The sequence below is a fragment of the Anomaloglossus baeobatrachus genome, chromosome 2 (genome assembly GCF_048569485.1).
Source record: "Anomaloglossus baeobatrachus isolate aAnoBae1 chromosome 2, aAnoBae1.hap1, whole genome shotgun sequence".
NCBI lineage: Eukaryota > Metazoa > Chordata > Amphibia > Anura > Aromobatidae > Anomaloglossus > Anomaloglossus baeobatrachus.
Genome location: NC_134354.1, coordinates 159,810,462 through 159,831,973, shown reverse-complemented (window position 1 = coordinate 159,831,973; position 21,512 = coordinate 159,810,462). Strand labels below are relative to the sequence as shown.

At 50.3% G+C, this 21,512-nt stretch overlaps 1 protein-coding gene across 1 annotated transcript in view; it reads left to right on the top strand.

The window, feature by feature from the left end:
• Nucleotides 1-423: 423 nt before the first annotated feature.
• AKAP17A (A-kinase anchoring protein 17A) overlaps nucleotides 424-21,512 on the top strand; it is a 42,882-nt gene continuing 21,793 nt past the window's right edge. Inside the window, exons 1-3 of the mRNA XM_075335462.1 lie at nucleotides 424-499; nucleotides 12,012-12,786; nucleotides 20,041-20,189. Coding sequence (XP_075191577.1) covers nucleotides 12,025-12,786; nucleotides 20,041-20,189 — 911 coding nt within the window. The 5' untranslated portion in view covers nucleotides 424-499; nucleotides 12,012-12,024. The remainder of the gene's footprint in view (nucleotides 500-12,011; nucleotides 12,787-20,040; nucleotides 20,190-21,512) is intronic.

Below are 21,512 nucleotides of genomic sequence, written 5' to 3'. Positions count from 1 at the left end.
TGGTTGGCACAGTGATAGGGCAGCCTCTGGTTGGCACAGTAATAGGGTACTCTCTGGTTGGCACAGTGATAGGGTACTCTCTGGTTGGCACAGTGATAGGGCAGCCTCTGGTTGGCACAGGGTACTCTCATCTGGTAATTATCATCCATCCTATCACGTGCAGAGAATTACACCCCGTCCTTCCTATCTCACGCTCATTGCTATCAGTCGGACACGCACAGCTCGGTACATAGGGACGATACACATCCTGCTTTACTAAACGGAGCGTACATCAGCTCTTTGCCCTCATCCAGTATGGCGGATTATCCGCTTCCGGTAAGTAACCTCCCATGGTAGAGTCCTTTACGTATCTCCATGGAGACCGCATTAAACCTAAGCTGCTGAACCGGAACCTATCCCGGCGGTCAGGCTTCGCCCACTTCCCAAGCGGCACTGCGGTTCGGTGATCTTACTGCCTGATGTGTTGCTGGCTGCTCGTCAGTTATCTGTAGCTGTACAGGTAGGCGGCTGCGCTGTGAGGGCCGGGCATGGGGCAGACTGCTGGGGAGGCTCACCCTGAATAACCTGTCATAGGCCTCCCGGTGATTACCAGCACTGTCCGCGCCATAACCGGGCACAGGCTGTGTGGTGCACAGATGTGTGCCCGGGATAAAGGAGCGGAGCCCACATCCTGCAGTGCTACCCTGTCACTATTATAGAGCCCTTTCACCCCAAAGTGATGGACATGTGACCGCTCTGCAGCGCCTCATGATATTCAATATTCTTCCTACATACAGTGTATGCACCGGCCCCTCCCGTTATATAGAGGTGTACGGCGGCCCCTCCCGTCACATAGGGGTGTACGGGGCCCCTCCCGTCATATAGAGGTGTACCGCGGCCCCTCCCGTTATATAGAGGTGTACGGGGCCCCTCCCGTCATATAGAGGTGTACGGGGCCCCTCCCGTCATATAGAGGTGTACGGCGGCCCCTCCCGTCACATAGAGGTGTACGGCGGCCCCTCCAGTCACATAGAGGTGTACGGCGGCCCCTCCCGTCACATAGAGGTGTACGGCGGCCCCTCCCGTCACATAGAGGTGTACGGCGGCCCCTCCCGTCACATAGAGGTGTACGGCGGCCCCTCCCGTCACATAGAGGTGTACGGCGGCCCCTCCCGTCACATAGAGGTGTACGGCGGCCCCTCCCGTCACATAGAGGTGTACGGCGGCCCCTCCCGTCACATAGAGGTGTACGGCGGCCCCTCCCGTCACATAGAGGTGTACGGCGGCCCCTCCCGTCACATAGAGGTGTACGGCGGCCCCTCCCGTCACATAGAGGTGTACGGCGGCCCCTCCCGTCACATAGAGGTGTACGGCGGCCCCTCCCGTCACATAGAGGTGTACGGCGGCCCCTCCCGTCACATAGAGGTGTACGGCGGCCCCTCCCGTCACATAGAGGTGTACGGCGGCCCCTCCCGTCACATAGAGGTGTACGGCGGCCCCTCCCGTCACATAGAGGTGTACGGCGGCCCCTCCCGTCACATAGAGGTGTACGGCGGCCCCTCCCGTCACATAGAGGTGTACGGCGGCCCCTCCCGTCACATAGAGGTGTACGGCGGCCCCTCCCGTCACATAGAGGTGTACGCCGGCCCCTCCCGTCACATAGAGGTGTACGCCGGCCCCTCCCGTCACATAGGGGTGTACGCCGGCCCCTCCCGTCACATAGGGGTGTACGCCGGCCCCTCCCGTCACATAGGGGTGTACGCCGGCCCCTCCCGTCACATAGGGGTGTGCGCCGGCCCCTCCCGTCACATAGGGGTGTGCGCCGGCCCCTCCCGTCACATAGGGGTGTGCGCCGGCCCCTCCCGTCACATAGGGGTGTGCGCCGGCCCCTCCCGTCACATAGGGGTGTGCGCCGGCCCCTCCCGTCACATAGGGGTGTGCGCCGGCCCCTCCCGTCACATAGGGGTGTGCGCCGGCCCCTCCCGTCACATAGGGGTGTGCGCCGGCCCCTCCCGTCACATAGGGGTGTGCGCCGGCCCCTCCCGTCACATAGGGGTGTGCGCCGGCCCCTCCCGTCACATAGGGGTGTGCGCCGGCCCCTCCCGTCACATAGGGGTGTGCGCCGGCCCCTCCCGTCACATAGGGGTGTGCGCCGGCCCCTCCCGTCACATAGGGGTGTGCGCCGGCCCCTCCCGTCACATAGGGGTGTGCGCCGGCCCCTCCCGTCACATAGGGGTGTGCGCCGGCCCCTCCCGTCACATAGGGGTGTGCGCCGGCCCCTCCCGTCACATAGGGGTGTGCGCCGGCCCCTCCCGTCACATAGGGGTGTGCGCCGGCCCCTCCCGTCACATAGGGGTGTGCGGCGGCATTAGTCAGCATGGATTGTTTTCCCTACTGTATTGGAAAGGTCGGTTTCCTCTGCTGAGGGAAGCAGCAAAAAATATAAACTGCTTTGTAACCTGAGCCTATGGGTGACCTATGTCCGTGTATTCTACCTACTGTATACAGTTGGATGTGTCGGCCTGTCTTCTGAGGTCTGAGTAGATTCTCCTGTGATACAGATATCTGCACATCTCGTGCGGTGTGGATGGGCAGAAGCTGGTAACGTCACTTACCAGTCTTTCTGCATGGCACTGTTCACATATTACTGTAATTTAGTCACTGAAATGGTTTTATTGTAAAAAGAATTGTTGAATTTGTTGCTCAAGATTTTTCTAAATGTCTCTCGGTTGTTAAATGCAGTTTTCCCGCACGGCTCCTCCTGTGGTCTCCATTGGTTTGAATATAGTTTTCTGCAGTGATGAATTGCCAGTCATTTACCTTAGCAGTGGTGTTTGCATGAATAGTGATTGGCTGCAGCGGTGATGTGCATGGATTGTATGCCAACATTGCAGGCACCCCTCACCTGATTGATTGCCTCTATATGCACATCTATTATGAATGGTGTTCTTGGTTCCCACCATTTTTAGCTTTAATCCTACATTTCTTCGGCGCTCCATTGGGAGACCCAGCCGATTGGGTGTATAGCTACTGCCTCCGGAGGCCACACAAAGCATTACACCAAAAAGTGTAAGGCCCCTCCCCTTCTGGCTATACACCCCCAGTGGGATCACTGGCTCACCAGTTTTCTGCTTTGTGCGAAGGAGGTCAGACATCCACGCATAGCTCCACTGTTTAGTCAGCAGTAGCTGCTGACTATATCGGATGGAAGAAAAGAGGGCCCATATAGGGCCCCCAGCATGCTCCCTTCTCACCCCACTTGTGGTTTGTAAGGTTGAGGTACCTATTGCTGGTACGGAGGCTGGAGCCCACATGCTGCTTTCCTTCCACATCCCCCTGAGGGGCTCTGAGGAAGTGGGATCTTACCGGCCCCAAAGCCCTGAGGCCGGGCTCCATCCACAGACCCATTGAACCTGCTGGATACGGAGCTGGGTACCGTTCAGGGACATGGCCCTGCACCATTCAGGTACTCTGTGTCCCCGTACACACAGGCACAGCACACTCCAGACTTGCTGGGTGTGCTAGTGCGCCGGGGACAGTAAAGGGTTACAGTCACTACAGCCTAGCTGAGTGACTTTATGTATGGGGAACTACCGCGCCGGACGCTCCGGGAGCGGCGGCGCGGCTGGGACTTGTAGTGCGCCGGGGACTTAGCGCCGACCGCACTTTTACGGCGGCGGCGCTTATAAATCCAGTCCCCGGCTTTTGCGGCCTAGCTCCGCTTCGTTCCCGCCCCCACCCTGTCAATCAGGGTAGGGGAGAGACGCTGTACAATCAGCAGCGCCGAGGGCTGGAGCCTTATTTACATGCTCCAGCCCTCTCACTGGACACTGTGGGACGCCGGTTTCCCGCTCTGACTTGGGGGCACGCCCACGGCCCGCCCCTACTCACACGAGCGGGAGAAGGACGCCGGCAGCCATTCCTGCAGTCCGAGCTGAGAGATCGGACTCTGGGCGACCAGGCACAGGACTAGGGCGACCACACACCCGCTTATAGGCGGGCGGTAAGCGGCACCTGAAGTGCTGACCCCACTAAATACCGCAGTTGTCCATTGGTATTTTTATGCTTACACTGCATAGGTCGCTATTTTTGGCTATATGCCCTCTTAGATGGCGACACATCAGCAGCAGGAAAGCAGGGGTGCTAAGGCACAGGCTTTCTATGCTGCTTGTATTGCATGTACTGAAGTGTTCATGTGTATTTATGCTTGTATGCTATACACTGCACTGTACGGTCGCTAGTCTGGGCTATTTTCGCCTAGAATGACTAGATTACAGCAGCAGAAAAGCAGGGGTGCTGAGGCACAGGTTTTTTCTATGCTGCTTGTATTGCAGGGGTTGCAGTGTTCATTTGTACTTATGCTTGTATGCTATACATTGCACTGTATGGTCGATATTCTGGGCTATATTCCCCTAGATGGCTAGTCTACAGCAGCAGAAAAGCAGGGGTGCCAAGGCACATGCTTCTATGCTGCTTGTATTGCATGTGCTGCAGTGTTCATTGTACTTTATGCTGGTATACTATACATTGCATTGTACGGTCGCCATTCTTGGCTATGTCCTAGATGGCTAGTCGGCAGCAGCATATAAGCAACTCAGGCTTTCGATGCTGTTTTTACTGCATGTGATACTGTTCCACGGCACTGAACCCCATTGTGTGCAATGCTCCCCTGGAGCACTTGGTCAGCCGGGGTCTCTACTAGACGTGGCCAAAGGAACCACCTGTCAACCCTGTCCAAGGACAGGGATGGAGTTGCAATGGGATAGAGACTTGCAGTCCGGACAGGCCATGGGCAATCTGGATCATTGCTCCCTGGCCACCCTCATTGGGAATAAAATCGGTGCTCCGGGGGGGGTCCCAGGAGGCTCTCTGTATGATGGGGCAGACGTAGCTGATCAGGACTTTTATCCTGACAACGCTCTCAATCCGGATACACCGGATGGTGACGCCATAAGGAATGATCCTATAGCGTCCATCAATGGAATGTTGGATCTTTCTCCCTCAGCTCCCCCAGCGGAGGAGTCAGCTTCCCAGCAGGAGAAGTCCCTTTTCAGTAGCTCAAACGTAGATTGAGTATTTTTCTGGCCACGCTGACTTCAGAGAAGCAGTCCAGGAACACCACGCTTACCAGATAAGCGTTTTCTCCAAACGTATTAAGGATACACGTTATCCTTTTCCCCCTGACGTGGTCAAGCGTGGGACCCAGGGTCCAAAGGTGGATTCTCCAATCTCCAGGCTTGCGGCTAGAGCTATAGTTGCAGTGGAGATGGGACTTCACTTAAAGATGCCAGACAGATGGACTCTGGTTGAAATCTGTCTATGAGGCTATCGGCGTGTCGGTTGCTCCGGCATTTACAGCCGTATGGGCACCCTAAGCTTTTCAGCTGTTCTTGCACAGCTGGTCTTGAGCATATGTACATTTGTGCCGCAGGGGCGTCCGTAACCTCGCAATGTATGCATTGCGACTTACCCTATTAATGCTGTCCTGGAAGGACAGTCGAGGTTTCGGTCCTTCCCAAGCTCGGGCAGGTCCCAATTGTCCTCGTCCAAAAGAGCTGAAAAGCCTCAGAGGGGCTCAGTTTCCGGGGGCTCAATCACGCCCAAGGAAGGCAGCCGGAGGAACCGCTACCAAGGCGGTCTCCTCATGACTCTCAGCTCTCTCATCTCTCCGCATCCGCGGTTGATGGCAGACTCGCTCGCCTTTGCGACATTTAGCTGCCACAGGTCACAGACCGGTGGGTGAGGGACATTGTGCCCACGTGCACAAGACAGGGTTCTGTTCTCGTCCTCCGACTCGATTCTTCAGAACGTCCCCACCTCCCCACCGAGCCGATGCTCTTCTGCAGGCAGAAGGAGTGGTAATCCCTGTTCCTCTTCAGGAACAAGACACGGTTTTCCTCCAATCTGGTTGTGGTGCCAAAAAAGGATGGCTCTTTCCGTTCCGTTCTGGACCTAAAACTGCTCAACAAGCACGTGGAGGCTAGGCGGTTCCGGATGAAACCCTCCGCTCCGTCATTGCCTCAATGTCTCATGGATATTTCCTAGCATCAATAGACATCAAAGATGCTTATCTCCACGTGCCGATTATTATTATTATTATTATTATTATTATTGTTTATTTATAGAGCACCATTGATTCCATGGTGCTGTACATGAGGGGGTTACATACAGAATACATGTACACGTTACAATAGACAGACTAGCACAGGGGGAAGAGGGCCCTGCCCTTGCGGGCTTACATCCTAAAGGATTTTGGGGAGGAGACAGTAGGTGGGGTGTAGGTGGGGCGGCAGCTCCGCACGGTGGTGGGGCGGCAGCTCCGCACGGTGGTGGGGCGGCAGCTCCGCACGGTGGTGGGGCGGCAGCTCCGCACGGTGGTGGGGCGGCAGCTCTGCACGGTGGTGGGGCGGCAGCTCTGCACGGTGGTGGGGCGGCAGCTCCGCACGGGGGTGGGGCGGCAGCTCCGCACGGGGGTGGGGCGGCAGCTCCGCACGGGGGTGGGGCGGCAGCTCCGCACGGGGGTGAAGCAGTGAGGTCATTGAAGGTTATAGGCATTTCTGAACAGATGAGTCTTTAGGTTCCGTTTGAAGCTTGCGAGTGCTACAGAGCACCAATGTTTTCTACGTTTCGTGATGGAAGACGACCATCTTCAGTTCGTAGCTCTGCCATTCGGTCTGGCGACAGCCCCACGGGTGTTCACCAAGGTCATGGCAGCAGTGGTAGCAGTCTTGCACTCACAGGGACACTCTGTGATCCCTTACTTGGACGATCTACTTGTCAAGGCACCCTCTCAAGAGGCATGCCAACTCAGCCTGAATGTTGCGCTGGAGACTCTCCAGACGTTCGGGTGGATCATCGACTTCTCAAAGTCAAACCTGTCACCGACCCAATCACTAACGTATCTTGGCATGGTGTTTCATACCCTCTCAGCGCTAGTGAAGCTTCCGCTGGACAAGCAGCGGTCACTACAGACTGGGGTGCAGACTCTCCGTCAAGGTCAGTCGCACTCCTTAAGACGCCTCATGCACTTCCGCGGGAAGTTGGTGGCGGCAATGGGACGGTTCCGTTTGCGCAGTTTCATCTGCGTCCTCTTATTGGGACATTCTCCGCCAATGGGACGGGAAGTCAACATCCCTGAACAGGAAAGTATCCTTTTCACAGAAGGACTCTCTGCAATGGTGGCCTCTTCCCACCTCATTATCACAGGGAAGATCCTTCCTACCACCGTCTTGGGCGGTAGTCACGACAGACGCGAGTCTGTCAGGGTGGGGAGCAGTTTTTCTCCACCACAGGGCTCAGGGTACGTGGACTCAGCAGGAGTCCACCCTTCAGATCCATGTTCTGGAAATCAGAGCAGTGTATCTTGCCCTACTAGCCTTCCAGCAGTGGCTGGAAGGAAAGCAGATCCGAATTCAGTCGGACAACTCCACAGCGGTGGCATACATCAATCACCAAGGAGGGACACGCAGTCGGCAAGCCTTCCAGGAAGTCCGGCGGATTCTGATGTGGGTGGAAGCCACGGCCTCCACCGTATCCACAGTTCACATCCACGGCGTAGAAAACTGGGAAGCAGACTTCCTCAGCCGCCAGGGCATGGACGCAGGGGAATGGTCCCTTCACCCGGACGTGTTTCAGGAAATCTGTAGCCGCTGGGGAAGGCCGGACGTCGACCTAATGGCGTCCAGGCACAACAACAAGGTCCCAACCTTCATAGCACGGTCTCGCGATCACAGAGCTCTGGCGGCAGACGCCTTAGTGCAAGATTGGTCGCAGTTCCGGCTCCCTTATGTGTTTCCACCTCTGGCACTCTTGCCCAGAGTGCTACGCAAGATCAGATCCGACTGCAGCCGCGTCATACTCGTCGCCCCAGACTGGCCAAGGAGGGCGTGGTATCCGGATCTGTGGCATCTCACGGTCGGCCAACCGTCGGCACTACCAGACCGACCAGACTTACTGTCCCAAGGGCCGTTTTTCCATCGGAATTCTGCGGCCTTGAACCTGACTGTGTGGCCATTGAGTCCTGGATCCTAGGGTCTTCAGGATTATCCCAAGGGGTCGTTGCCACCATGAGACAGGCTAGGAAGCCCACGTCCGCTAAGATCTACCACAGAACGCGGAGGATATTCTTATCCTGGTGCTCTGCTCAGGGAGTGTCTCCCTGGCCATTTGCATTGTCTACTTTTCTTTCTTTCCTGCAATCTGGGTTAGAAAAAGGTTTGTCGCTCGGCTCCCTTAAAGGGCAAGTCTCGGCGCTATCCGTCTTTTTTCAAAAGCGTCTAGCACGACTTCCTAGGGTGCGCACGTTCCTGCAGGGGGTTCGTCATATTGTACCCCCGTACAAGCGGCCGTTAGATCCATGGGATCTGAACAGGGTACTAGTTGCCCTCCAGAAGCCGCCCTTCGAGCCTCTGAGGGAGGTTTCACTTTCTAGACTATCACAGAAAGTGGCTTTTCTGGTAGCGATCACATCTCTTCGGAGAGTGTCTGAGCTAGCAGCGCTGTCATCCAAGGCTCCTTTCCTGGTCTTCCACCAGGACAAGGTAGTGCTGCGCCCCATTCAGGAGTTTCTCCAGAAGGTGGTATCCTCTTTTCATCTTAATCAGGATATCTCTTTGCCTTCTTTTTGTCCTCATGCAGTTCATCGGTATGAGAAGAATTTACATTTGTTAGATCTGGTGAGAGCACTCAGAATCTACATTTCCCGCACGGCGCCCCTGCGCCGCTCCGATGCACTCTTTGTCCTTGTCGCTGGTAAGCGCAAAGGGTCGCAGGCTTCCAAAGCCACCCTGGCTCGATGGATCAAAGAACCAATTCTTGAAGCCTACCGTTCTGCTGGGCTTCCGGTTCCATCAGGGCTGAAGGCCCATTCTACCAGAGCCGTGGGTGCGTCCTGGGCATTGCGACACCAGGCTACGGCTCAACAGGTGTGCCAGGCAGCTACCTGGTCGAGTCTGCACACTTTCACCAAACATTATCAGGTGCATACCTATGCTTCGGCGGACGCCAGCCTAGGTAGAAGAGTCCTGCAGGCGGCAGTTGCCTCCCCGTAGGGGAGGGCTGTCTTCGCAGCTCTAACATAAGGTATTTCTTTACCCACCCAGGGACAGCTTTTGGACGTCCCAATCGTCTGGGTCTCCCAATGGAGCGCCGAAGAAGAAGGGAATTTTGTTACTTACCGTAAATTCCTTTTCTTCTAGCTCCTATTGGGAGACCCAGCACCCGCCCTGTTGTCCTTCGGGATTTTTGGGTTTTTTCGGGTACACATGTTGTTCATGTTGAACGGTTTTTCAGTTCTTCGATGTTACTCGGAGTGAATTTGTTTAACCAAGTTATTGGCTTTCCTCCTTCTTGCTTTTGCACTAAAACTGGTGAGCCAGTGATCCCACTGGGGGTGTATAGCCAGAAGGGGAGGGGCCTTACACTTTTTGGTGTAATGCTTTGTGTGGCCTCCGGAGGCAGTAGCTATACACCCAATCGGCTGGGTCTCCCAATAGGAGCTAGAAGAAAAGGAATTTACGGTAAGTAACAAAATTCCCTTCTTTATTTCTCCATGCTCTTCTATAAATGCTATGATCCAGGAGTACAGAATCCCATGACTAGCTAGAGCTAGTGCCACCTCTGCTTGCTGGTATGTCTCTGATTATTCGTCCTTCTATATTCTTGTAAATATTGTATAAGTATACACTCGGGGAGACTGAACTGTGTGACAGGAGCTGTGCAGTCATCATTGTTATCCATGGTAGCAGCCTCTATGCAGTATGGCTGTTAAACCTTCCTTGCAATTTCATCATGCAAGAACTCCTGTTAACTAAGGCTACTTTCACACATCCGGTATTTGCTCTGCGGCACAATACGGCACTCTGCAGAAAAACCGCAACCGGTTTTTTTTGCATAGACTTACATTAGTGCCATATTGTGCCGCATGGGCTTGCGGTCGGTCCGGTTTTTGCCGCATGCGGCAGATTTAGCCGATGCCGCGGCCAGATGAAATGTTGCCTGCAACGTTTTTTGCTCCGGCAAAAAAATCGCGCCGCATCCGGCCGCTGCGGCGCACTTTTCAATGCATGCCTATGGACGCCGGATGCGGCGCGATGTGGAAAAAACCGCATCCGGCCGCCGCATGCGGTTTCTTCCACTGCGCATGCTCAGTAGCATGCCGCAACCGGAAAAAAACGGACGGGCCGCATGTAAAAACTTATACAAAGGATGCGGTGTTTTCGCCGCATCCGTTGCATAGCTTGCACAGCCAGATTGAGCCGCAGAGCAAAAACCGGATGTGTGAAAGTAGCCTAAGATGGTGACCCCTTTCAGCAAAAGCCATGTAATTCCTGTGTGGAGAGGAAAGAGGAATTCTCACCATAAGATCACATCACATAGATCAACTGAAAAGAAAAGATCCATGAATTTAATGATAGAACAAAATACGGTAATGCTAGCTGAATCATGTACGGTATATAGGGAGACTAGGGACAGGGTTAGGCTATGTGCGCATGCTGCATCTTTTTCTGAGTGTATCTTTTTATCCTGTGGTCACAGAAACGCAGCTTGTTCCCCAAAAACACATGACATTTTTCTTAATGCGTTTTTTTAAAGGAGAAGCAAAATATGATAGTGTAGGATAATTGATATCTAGAATTGATAGAACAAATAGAAATAACAGAATAGCTCAGTAGAGCGATAGCTAGCTTGGCCAGCTGCTTTTTTTTTTTTTTTTTTTTTTTAATTACCGTATATTTTGGTAAACAAATGATGTGGGGCCCCCCCCATTTTTCATCTCCAGCACAGAAAGAGGAGCAGCCGCAGGCTGCAACCCTCAGATCTCTGCTGTACATTGGCTGGTTATGAAAATTAGAGGGGATCCCATGTTTTTGTTTTTTATTTGATTTATTAAAATTTTTTTTTTTTCTTCAAAAGCCGTCCAAGGTACAGCAGATAACTAGGGGCTGATATTATTAGCATGTAAAGGACCATGATTATTTGGCCCTTTCCAGCCTAACAATAGCAGCCCGCAGCTGCCCCTGAAGTGGCACTCATCCATTAGATGCGCCAATTCTGGCACTGGACCCGGCTCTTCCTGTTGCCCTGGACTTGTGGCAATCGGGGTAATAAGGAGTTAATAGCAGCCCACAGCTGTCATTAAGCCCCAGATTAGTAACGGGAGACGTCTGAGACCCCCCTCCACCCTTGTCACTAATCTGTAAGTCAAAGTAAGTGAACACAAACAACCAGAAAATCCTTTATTTAAAATAAAATACAAAAAAAGCACCTTCTTTCACCACTTCATTAACCCCCAAAACACCCCTACAGGTCAGATGTAATCCACACGAAGTCCCACGACGATTCAGCTCTGCTACATCTGAAGCTCACAGGTAGTGCCATAGACTATGACTATCCGCTGTGAGGTTCAGATTGAGCTGTGATCAGTGGTGCGGGGTAAGCAGTGCATATTCAAAGAAGGTAATGGAGACCCGGGAAGTGAATGACTGGTTGCGGGGGCAGTGTGGCAGCCGCCCCGTTAAGAATGAAGCGCTTGCTCCTACCTCCTTTGCGCTGGATTCTGGTCCCCATAGATTATATGTGGACCGACATCTGGTCAGATACGAGGAATCAATCCCCCACCGACCCGGAGTCAGCGGGGGATTGATCTGCCAGTCCTCCAAAACGCAGGGACAGAATGCAAAAAGAACTTACATGCTGCATCTTCAAAAACCCAGAAAAGAGGCACTGTGGAAACCTCATATCCTTTGCTGGGGGAAGGATATACATGCATATGAGTGACCACAAAACGTCACCAAAAACATAGTAATAGATGCAGTGTGCACATATAGCAATAAAAATAGGATAGTAAGCAAATCAAACATGGAGTGCCACGTTAAAAGGACTGGAGCTGCAAAACCAGTCACAACCTATGGACACGTGTAATATGAATAAAACAACCATGTTTTTCCTGTCATGGGCGACTTATGTAGTTACGCTTATTTTTTATTTTTTTTTTTTATAACTGACTTTATGTTAATTTATGTCTTTTTCAGGCCTGTCTATACTATGGCTGCCGCCACCATAGTGCATGATACATCTGAAGCTGTGGAACTATGTCATCTGCATGGCCTTTACTTAAAGCCTATCTCAAAAATGATCATCAGCGTAGCGCTCCCTCAACTGAAGCAACCGGGAAAATCCATCTCAAACTGGGAAGTAATGGAACGCCTAAAAGGCATGGTGAATAACCACCAGTTCTCCACTCTGCGCATCTCCAAGAGCACCATGGACTTCATACGGTTCGAGGGAGAAGTAGAGAACAAGAGCTTGGTTAAAGCTTTTATAGCAGCATTAGAAGGAAAAAGCATAAAGCTGAGCGGCTTCTCTGATATTCTGAAAGTCAGAGCTGCCGAATATAAAATAGATTTCCCCACAAGACACGACTGGGATTCTTTCTTTCGAGATGCAGAAGACATGAATGAAAATTTACCCGGGGAGCGACCGGACACTATTCACTTAGAAGGACTTCCTTGCAAGTGGTTTGCTTCAAAAGATTCCGGCACGGAGAAACCAAGTGAAGACGCACTCGTCAAGGTGTTCAGTGTGTTTGGCGAGATTAGGAATGTGGATATCCCCATGCTTGACCCATATAGAGAAGAAATGACTGGCAGGAACTTCCATACTTTTAGTTTTGGTGGCCACTTGAACTTTGAAGCATATGTACAATATAAGGAGTATGTTGGCTTTGTTAAGGCAATGAATGCTCTACGTGGTATGAAGCTTATGCACAAAGGGGAAGATGGAAAAGCTGTGGCTTGTAATATAAAGGTTTGTAATTGTGTAGTGTTAACAACATTTCTCTTCTCCTATTATATTTCCCCAGACACTGGCCCAGAGCTATAAACAAGGTTCCCGAGTGGTGCAATTAGCTTATTTCTAATCAAAAAATAATTGTAACTTTCCTCAAGGGTGTGTTCAGACAATGGAAGAAATGGAGATCTCAACATTCACTGCCATCCTTTGTAATAACAAACAGAAAAAAGAAAGGGCGGAAGATAGGAACTCGGTCAGAGAAATGCTAAAATCACTCATCTCAAGGCTAAAAGTCCTGATCCAGGCAGAGACCTTTAACCCCTTCAGCCCCGGGGCACTTTCTGTTTTTGCGTTTGTTTTTTGCTCCCCTTCTTCCGAGAGCCGTAACTTTTTTTTTATTTTTCCGTTAATCTTGCCCATATGAGAGCTTGTTTTTTGCGGGACAAGTTGTACTTTTAAATGAACCCATAAGTTTTACCAAAAAATTCCAAGTGTGGAAAAACTGCAAAAAAAATGTGATTGCACAATAGTTTTTGGGATGTTTTATTCACGGTGTTCACTATATGGTAAAACTGATATGTGGGTATGATTTCTGAGGTTGTTCCGAGTTTGTAGACACCAAACATATATATAGGTTTACTTGTATCTAAGGGGTTAAAAAAAATTCACAAGCTTGTCCAATAAAAGTGGCGCACGTATTGCCCCATTTTCCGAAAACCCATAGCATTCTCATTTTTTGGGATCTATGGCTCAGTGACGACTTATTTTTTGCGTCTTGAGCTGACGTTTCTAATGGTACCATTTTTGCGCAGATGTTACGTTTCGATCACCTGTTATTGCATTTTGCGTAAAACTTGCGGCGACCAAAAAACGTAATTTTGGCGTTTGGAATTTTTTTTTGCCACTAAGCCGTTTACCAATCAGATTAATTGATTTTATATTTTGATCGGCCATTTCTGAACACGGCGATACCAAATATGTGTATATTTATTTTTTTAACCCTTTAATTTTCAATGGGGGGAAAGGGGGGTGATTTGAACTTTTAGGGGTTTTTTTTATTATTTTTTAAAACTTTTTTTTTTTATTTTTTTTTTTTATTTTACTAGTCCCCCTAGGGTGCTATAGCGATCAGCAATCTGATCGCTCTTATCTATCTGCTAATCACAGCTACACAGCTGTAAACAGCAGATTCAGTCACTTTCTGTTTCCCTCTGCTCCCATCTGAGGGAAAACGAAAGTAAAACTTCATAGCTGCAGGCGTCATCACATGACCCTGTGCTACGATGTCAACCACCGAAAGTCATGTGATCACGCACGTGACTTCCGGTGGGGGTGGCGGTAAGTAATAATCATGGCCGCGTGCATATAGATCTCGCTGCCAGACTTTGGCAGCGAGATTTAAGGGGTTAAATGTTGCGAGTGGAAGCGATTCCACTCGCAACATGCAGGCACACGTCAGCTGTTGAAAACAGCTGATGTGTGCCGACCGCCGCCGCCTGCCCGCGGCAGGGGGCGGGGCTTAATGGGACACACTCCATGACGGATATATCTATCCATGGTCGTGAAGGGGTTAAAATGGTTGTCCTCTAGTTGGACAACCCCTTCTTATTTCCCATGTTTTCTCCCCCCACTTCCCCAAAAAGCCTATACTCTCCTCTGGAGTTGGCACGGATCCAGCGATGTCAGAACTCTTGTTCCTAGGGCCCATGTACATTGACACGTGATCAATCAACAGCGGCATCCTTCTCTTCGCCTTCGTACAATTAAGTAACAGGAAGTGAGTGGCAGCCGAAGCGTTCACTTTCTGTTAATTACGTAAATTTCCAAAGGAGAGAAGAAGGAAGCTGGCATTGATTGGTTGCAGTACTTGATTGTCATAACAATGTCACGTGAACCCCTGGAAAGTGAGTTCTGACATCTCTGGATCTATGCCTGGCACCGGAGGGGAGTATGGGCATTTTTATTTTTACTGGGACGAACATGGGAAGTAAGAAGGGGTTGTCCATGTAGTGAACAACTCCTTTAAGATTTGTCTAACAACGTCTATAACTATCTCCCAATTCTCCTGTACACATGAGCATTCGTCTCTGCCAAACATTCATGTGTTTTCAACAGGGAGATAAGAGCAAGCTGCTGTCAGACATTTCTGATGGCAGAATATCTCTGGGGGACACAGAAGAAGGTGTTTCTAAATGCAAGCTACCAAACTTTGATAAACCCTCATGCATTGGTTTCAGCCTGCAGTGTGTCCCCCACAAAGTCATATAAAAGAGGGAGCGCCCCCTGTTTGATACCACAGAGTGATCTACAAGAGAGCTAAGCGAGTTGCTCATCTGGATAAGTTGTATGTGACCCAACTCCGCCGCAGGTTAAATGAACCAAATGTTGAAGGGATGCTGTTCCAGCCAGTGCATTCACATCCGCGGGTGGAAAGAGAGGATATTGGATCCAAAGGAAGGGGCTGTATAAGCGTCGATGCCCTGAAGGAGCTGAACAAACTCCAAAATGGGTTGTTTTAAAATATCCAATAAAATCCACCTTCATCCCTTGGTTCATCGATCCTTTCTGGCAGCGCCCAGACATCACCAATTACACAGCGTCTTCCATTGGATCCAATACACACACAGGCCTGGTAAAGTGGCACCATATGCAATAAAAATAACTATCCAGTATGCTACAATATTACCAACAGTAATATAGCCAGCCCCCATCTTATGAACATCCAACTTACATACTACACTTGCTTACAAACGTATGATGTTAAAAAGAAACAAAAAACGAATACCCAATTGCTCACTTCTGCTGCTCATTGCTCGCCAGTACTCCTCTTTCCACTCCTGCATCACTATAGCCCAGGAGGTCTCGCCACATCCAGGCCTCTGGGACTTCATGTCGTAAAGTCGATACATCACGCTGTGTGCCTTGCCCTACAAAGCCTACAGGCGGGTAGAAATCCTGGCCTATAGAGAAGAGACCAGAGATGTGACACACTATGGCAGAAAGAAGAGGTCGGGAGGCGGGCAGCAAATAGCAGATCAGCCGGAGATGTTGCCATTGAAGTGAGGTTTTTGTTTTTTTGTTTTTTTTTTTGTCAGCCCTGTTCAAATTTGTATGCAAAACAAACCTACAGTAATCCAATACCTGCCTGTGTAGCCATACAATGGGCATACTACATTTACTTGTGCTGAAACATCTGGCTAGATAAGGTTATAATAGAAGAGATATATATATATTAGAAGGTGGCCCGATTCTACGCATCGGGTATTCTAGAATTTACGTATTGTGTAGTTAATGTATGATTTTTGTTATATATATATATATATATATATATATATATATATGTTGTTGTGTGTAGTTACCAAGTGTTTGTGTAGGGCGCTGTGCATGTTCTGGGTGTGGCGGGGGGTGAGAGCGGTGTTGTTTGTGGAACGCTGTGTGTGTGTTGCGCGGTTTGTGTGGGTGTGGGGGGTGTGTGTGTGTTTTGGTGGGAGGTATGTTTTGTGCAATGTGTGTGTTGTGCGGCATGTGCGTATATTTGTGTGTGCCGCGCTGTTTGTGTGTTGGGTGTCTGTGTAGGGAGGTGTTTGTGGTTCCCAGTGTGTGTGTGTGGTGTGTTGTGCAGTGCGTGTGGCGGTGTGTGTTTTGGGGGGAGGTGCGCACCCCCCCATCGTGCTCCATCCCCCATGCTGCGCACCCCCCATCGTGCTCCATCCCCCATGCTGCGCACCCCCCATCGTGCTCCATCCCCCATGCTGCGCACCCCCCATCGTGCTCCATCCCCCATGCTGCGCACTCCCCATCGTGCTCCATCCCCCATGCTGCGCACTCCCCATCGTGCTCCATCCCCCATGCTGCGCACTCCCCATCGTGCTCCATCCCCCATGCTGCGCACTCGCCATCGTGCTCCATCCCCCATGCTGCGCACTCGCCATCGTGCTCCATCCCCCATGCTGCGCACTCGCCATCGTGCTCCATCCCCCATGCTGCGCACTCGCCATCGTGCTCCATCCCCCATGCTGCGCACTCGCCATCGTGCTCCATCCCCCATGCTGCGCACTCGCCATCGTGCTCCATCCCCCATGCTGCGCACTCGCCATCGTGCTCCATCCCCCATGCTGCGCACTCGCCATCGTGCTCCATCCCCCATGCTGCGCACTCGCCATCGTGCTCCATCCCCCATGTTGCGCACTCGCCATCGTGCTCCATCCCCCATGTTGCGCACTCGCCATCGTGCTCCATCCCCCATGCTGCGCACTCGCCATCGTGCTCCATCCCCCATGCTGCGCACTCGCCATCGTGCTCCATCCCCCATGCTGCGCACTCGCCATCGTGCTCCATCCCCCATGCTGCGCACTCGCCATCGTGCTCCATCCCCCATGCTGCGCACTCGCCATCGTGCTCCATCCCCCATGCTGCGCACTCGCCATCGTGCTCCATCCCCCATGCTGCGCACTCGCCATCGTGCTCCATCCCCCATGCTGCGCACTCCCCATCGTGCTCCATCCCCCATGCTGTAATAGTTCTCCTATTATACTCAGAGAGGAGTATAATAGGAGGACTATAATAGGAGGAGTAGTCCTGGGGGGAGAGGAGTATAATGCTGGCTCCCTGCACATGTGTACCGGGAGCCGGTGTACGCTGGTAACTATGATACACATCGGGTAACTAAGGGACCTTAGTTACCTGATGTGTATAATGGATACCAGCGTTCACCGGCTCCGTCACGATCCCAGCAGCGCAAGGTTATGTCTGGCGATGCGTGCGGAGGGCCGGGGTGAGCAGCCAATCCATGCGGGGGGGCGGGGCCAGGCCGAGGCGGGCAACCAATCCGTGGGGGGTGCGGGGACAGGCCGAGCCAGCAGCCAAGCAGACGGTTGTCACCGTAAGTACACAATTTTGGAGACAGACAGACAGACAGACAGACAGACAGACAGACAGACAGACAGACAGACAATTATCTCTATCTATAATATGGGTTATGGTACACATTTATAGCTTGGGTTATTGCAGATGTGGCTATAAAAAAAACCTTGCCCCTTTTTGTTTATTTTAGTGTGTATTTAAAACAGCATTTTTAGTGATTAAAAAAAGTTCATGAGTTGTGTTTTTTTTTTTTGTTTGCTACTTTTTATCCCCTTCTTGCAAGAGTACATTCACACGACTGTCCCATTTTTTGCGGTCCACAAAAAATGGTCCTGCTAAGGCAAAGCAGACAGCGGCAGCCTGCAGACCACAGTTGGCAGCTTCACCTTGGCTGGTAATCCAAAACAGGGAACCCCACGCTGTTATTTTAAATTAAATTAAATAATTTAAGACAAAAAAAAGTTTCCCCCCCCCAAAAAAAAATAAATTTGGATCACCAACCAAAGTAAAGTGGACAGCTGTGGTCTGGTATTCTCAACTAGCGAGGTTCAAGGTATTAGACCCTCTCCAGACTAAGAAAAAGCAGGCCGCAGCCGCCCCAGAAGTGGCGCATCCATTAGATGGGCCAATCCTGGCGCTTCGCCCCCTTGCCCTTGTGCGGTGGCAAACTGTGTAATATAAGGGGTTGATACCAGCTGTGTGATGTCACCAGGCATCAAGCCCTGGCATTAGTGATGTCACAGCGTCTATCAGATACCCAACATCACTAACCCAGTCAGGAAAAAAAAAAATAGGTCTACGACGAACAAATTTTTATTTGAAAAAACACTCCCCAACACATTCCCTCTTTCACCAATTTTTTGAAAAGAAAAAAACAAATTCTGGTCCGACGTAATCCAATAAGGGGGTCACGCGACGATCCATACTCGCTGTGCCAGTCAGTGAAGAACAGAATATTCCCCATTGGCTGGGAGAACAGTGCAGTGACCTGAGCTAACATCATTAGGTCAGGCCAGGTCACCGCAGGGCATAATGAGCACCGACATCATGAGGTTAGCTAGGTACGTTAACTGCAGTGATGAACTCTGTTAAACTCTTGACTTGAACTTAGCTAACCTCCTGATGTCGGTGCTAGTCATCCCTGCAGCTGCTGACACACTGCTGTGCGAGCAGCTGCGGGGCTGGCTGGGGAGTGGGACATAGACTGCAGGGGCACCGATAGACGGAAGCCACACGAAAGTACTTCTGTGTGGCTTCCGGGGATTTTGTGGACCCATTGACTAATATTGTCACGGTCTGCAATTGCGGAACAGAATAGGACATGTTCCATAATAACGGAACAGACATATGGACACCGATATTTTATGAACTGATGGTACATGGAAGTGCCTCCGTGTGCCATCCGATCCTACACAAAACACATTGAAAAGTTGGATTGTCAGTAGGTCCGCAAAAAAAAAAAAAAAACTGACTAGGACAAATGGAACGTTCATCTGAATGAGCCCTGAGTAATATTGTTCTACAATGAGCTCCATGTAGTCATTTTGGCGCCGAAATCTTGTAATGATGTTCCAATTATTGCTGCAATGTCCCATGCTGTAGTAATGTCCCCTATTGTGCCATTCTAAATATAAAAAAAGCTATTGTTGTCACCCTTTTAAAGATTGCGGCTCAGCCCAGGGGCCACTAACGTCAGCGCCTAAGTTCAGTTGATTGTGCACCGTTAGACGCACATTCAATTGCCGCCGCTGTGCAGAGAGCTTGTCTTGACTGGGCCGCGATCGTTAAGGTTTCTCCGGTGCCTGTGGGCTGCATGAAGCAGCCTCAGGGGCTGAATGCGCCACCCATATTAGAGATCCCTGGGGTAGATCATACAATAAATGGATAGGCTTTTCAGGGCGACACACTCGCTGCATCCATCCGATGCTCAGTGATACCTTGTGGACACATGATTTTGAATCTGATCATTCTGGTGCACATAGTTTTGGACATTTTGCGGTAAGACGCAGCGTGTGCGATCAGCCAGATTGTCTACCGATCACCATTACCTGCACACAACTGAATCATGGAAAACTGAATGTCTGTGTTTCATAACATACAATAATATAACCCATGAGAAACATTACATTACAGCATTGACTATACATGGGGAAAATGATGCCATGACAATATATCATAACGTACACAGTGTATACCTTGACCTACCTAACACCTGGACGCTGCTACAGAGACTTATTACCAGTAATACTGATTCCAATGTATGAATGCTGCTCCGTAATAAAAAGGGAAATAATCCATTCAGAAAATACATAGGAGGAGTATATTACCTAGAAGATACACTTCTTAGTAAATTTATATCCATTGCAGTAAGATATTCAAGTTCATGCATTTTCTTACATTTCTAAGGTCTCATTTGACACAACCAAGCACCTGAGCGAGACCTCTATTAAGAAGCGACAACTGGAGCGTCAGAAATTACAAGAACTAGAACAGAAGCGAGAGGAACAGAAGAGAAAAGAGAAGGAAGCTGAAGAGAAGCAAAAGGAGGAGGAACGGTAACCCCACCCCCATCACTTATGATGTTTTACCATGTGAATTAACCATTGATATATCAGTATTAAAGGGGTTGTGCCATTTCAGACAATGTTTGGGGCCACCTGCAGTTTTTTAAAAATTACACAGCGTAGTGCTAACCTACCTCGCACTGGTTACGTTGCTGACGTCAAGTCGACAGCGCAGCATCATTGAACTTTAGCAGCTCTAAAGGGGCGCTTTGTTAACATAGGCAGAACCACGGAGCTCGCTGATTGGCGTTTGACGTGACGTCAGCATCACAGCCTATGACAGACATCGGGGCAGTGGCAGAATCTCACCGGTGGACGCAAGTAAGGGGATTTTATTGGTGGATAAGGCAGGCTGTTATTTTTGAACAGTCAATCTAGAGTAGGTCTGGCTCACTAGTAGCTTGGTTGGTGCTCAGAAGTAAAAATATACAAAGTTCAAGCGTATACTTCGGCACTCAAAGTCAGTAATAAAGAAAAAAGGAATGAAAAAGTGTGATCTTCTAAAGATGCTTTTTATGTGTTCAAAGGAAAAACAAAAATGGAGGACATGTTGTTTAATCCACGTATCGGCTGATAGCCTTTTTCAAGATTAACATGCCACATGTTCCAGTAGGTAATACAAGACTATTGGTGAAAATATCAGACTGCTTGGGTGTACTTGAGCAGGTCAAGAATTGCTTGACAATTATAGGATATAGGGAACAATGGCCAATATGGGCCCTTATGTGACATATATCTAATGCAGGCTAGAAGTTCAAGGAACTGAGGTCAGAAGGGTGCCTGGAAGTGCATTGGCGGCACGTGCCTGGAAGTGCATTGGCGGCACGTGCCTGGAAGTGCATTGGCGGCACGTGCCTGGAAGTGCATTGGCGGCAGCGGTACCACCAATGCATTTCCAGGCTGCCTTCTGACCTCAGTCTCAGTACCCTGCGGGCATTCCTCTTACAGTCTGCATATACCCATAAGGTGTATTTCCTTGTGCTTATAGCCTGCATTAGATATATGTCACATAAGGGCCCGTATTGGCCATTGTTCCCTATATCCTATAATTATCAAGCAATTCTTGACCTGTTCAAGCACCTAAGCAGTCTGAGTCTGATATTTTCACCCATGGTCCCTTGTATTACCTACTGGAACATATGACATGTTAATCTTGAAAAGGCTATCAGCCGACACGTGGTTTAAACAACATCTCCTCCGTTTTTGTTTTTCCTTTGAACACACAATAAAAAGCATCTTTAGAAGATCACACTTTTTCATTCCTTTTTTCTTTATTACTGACTTTGAGTGCCGAAGTATACGCTTGAACGTTAT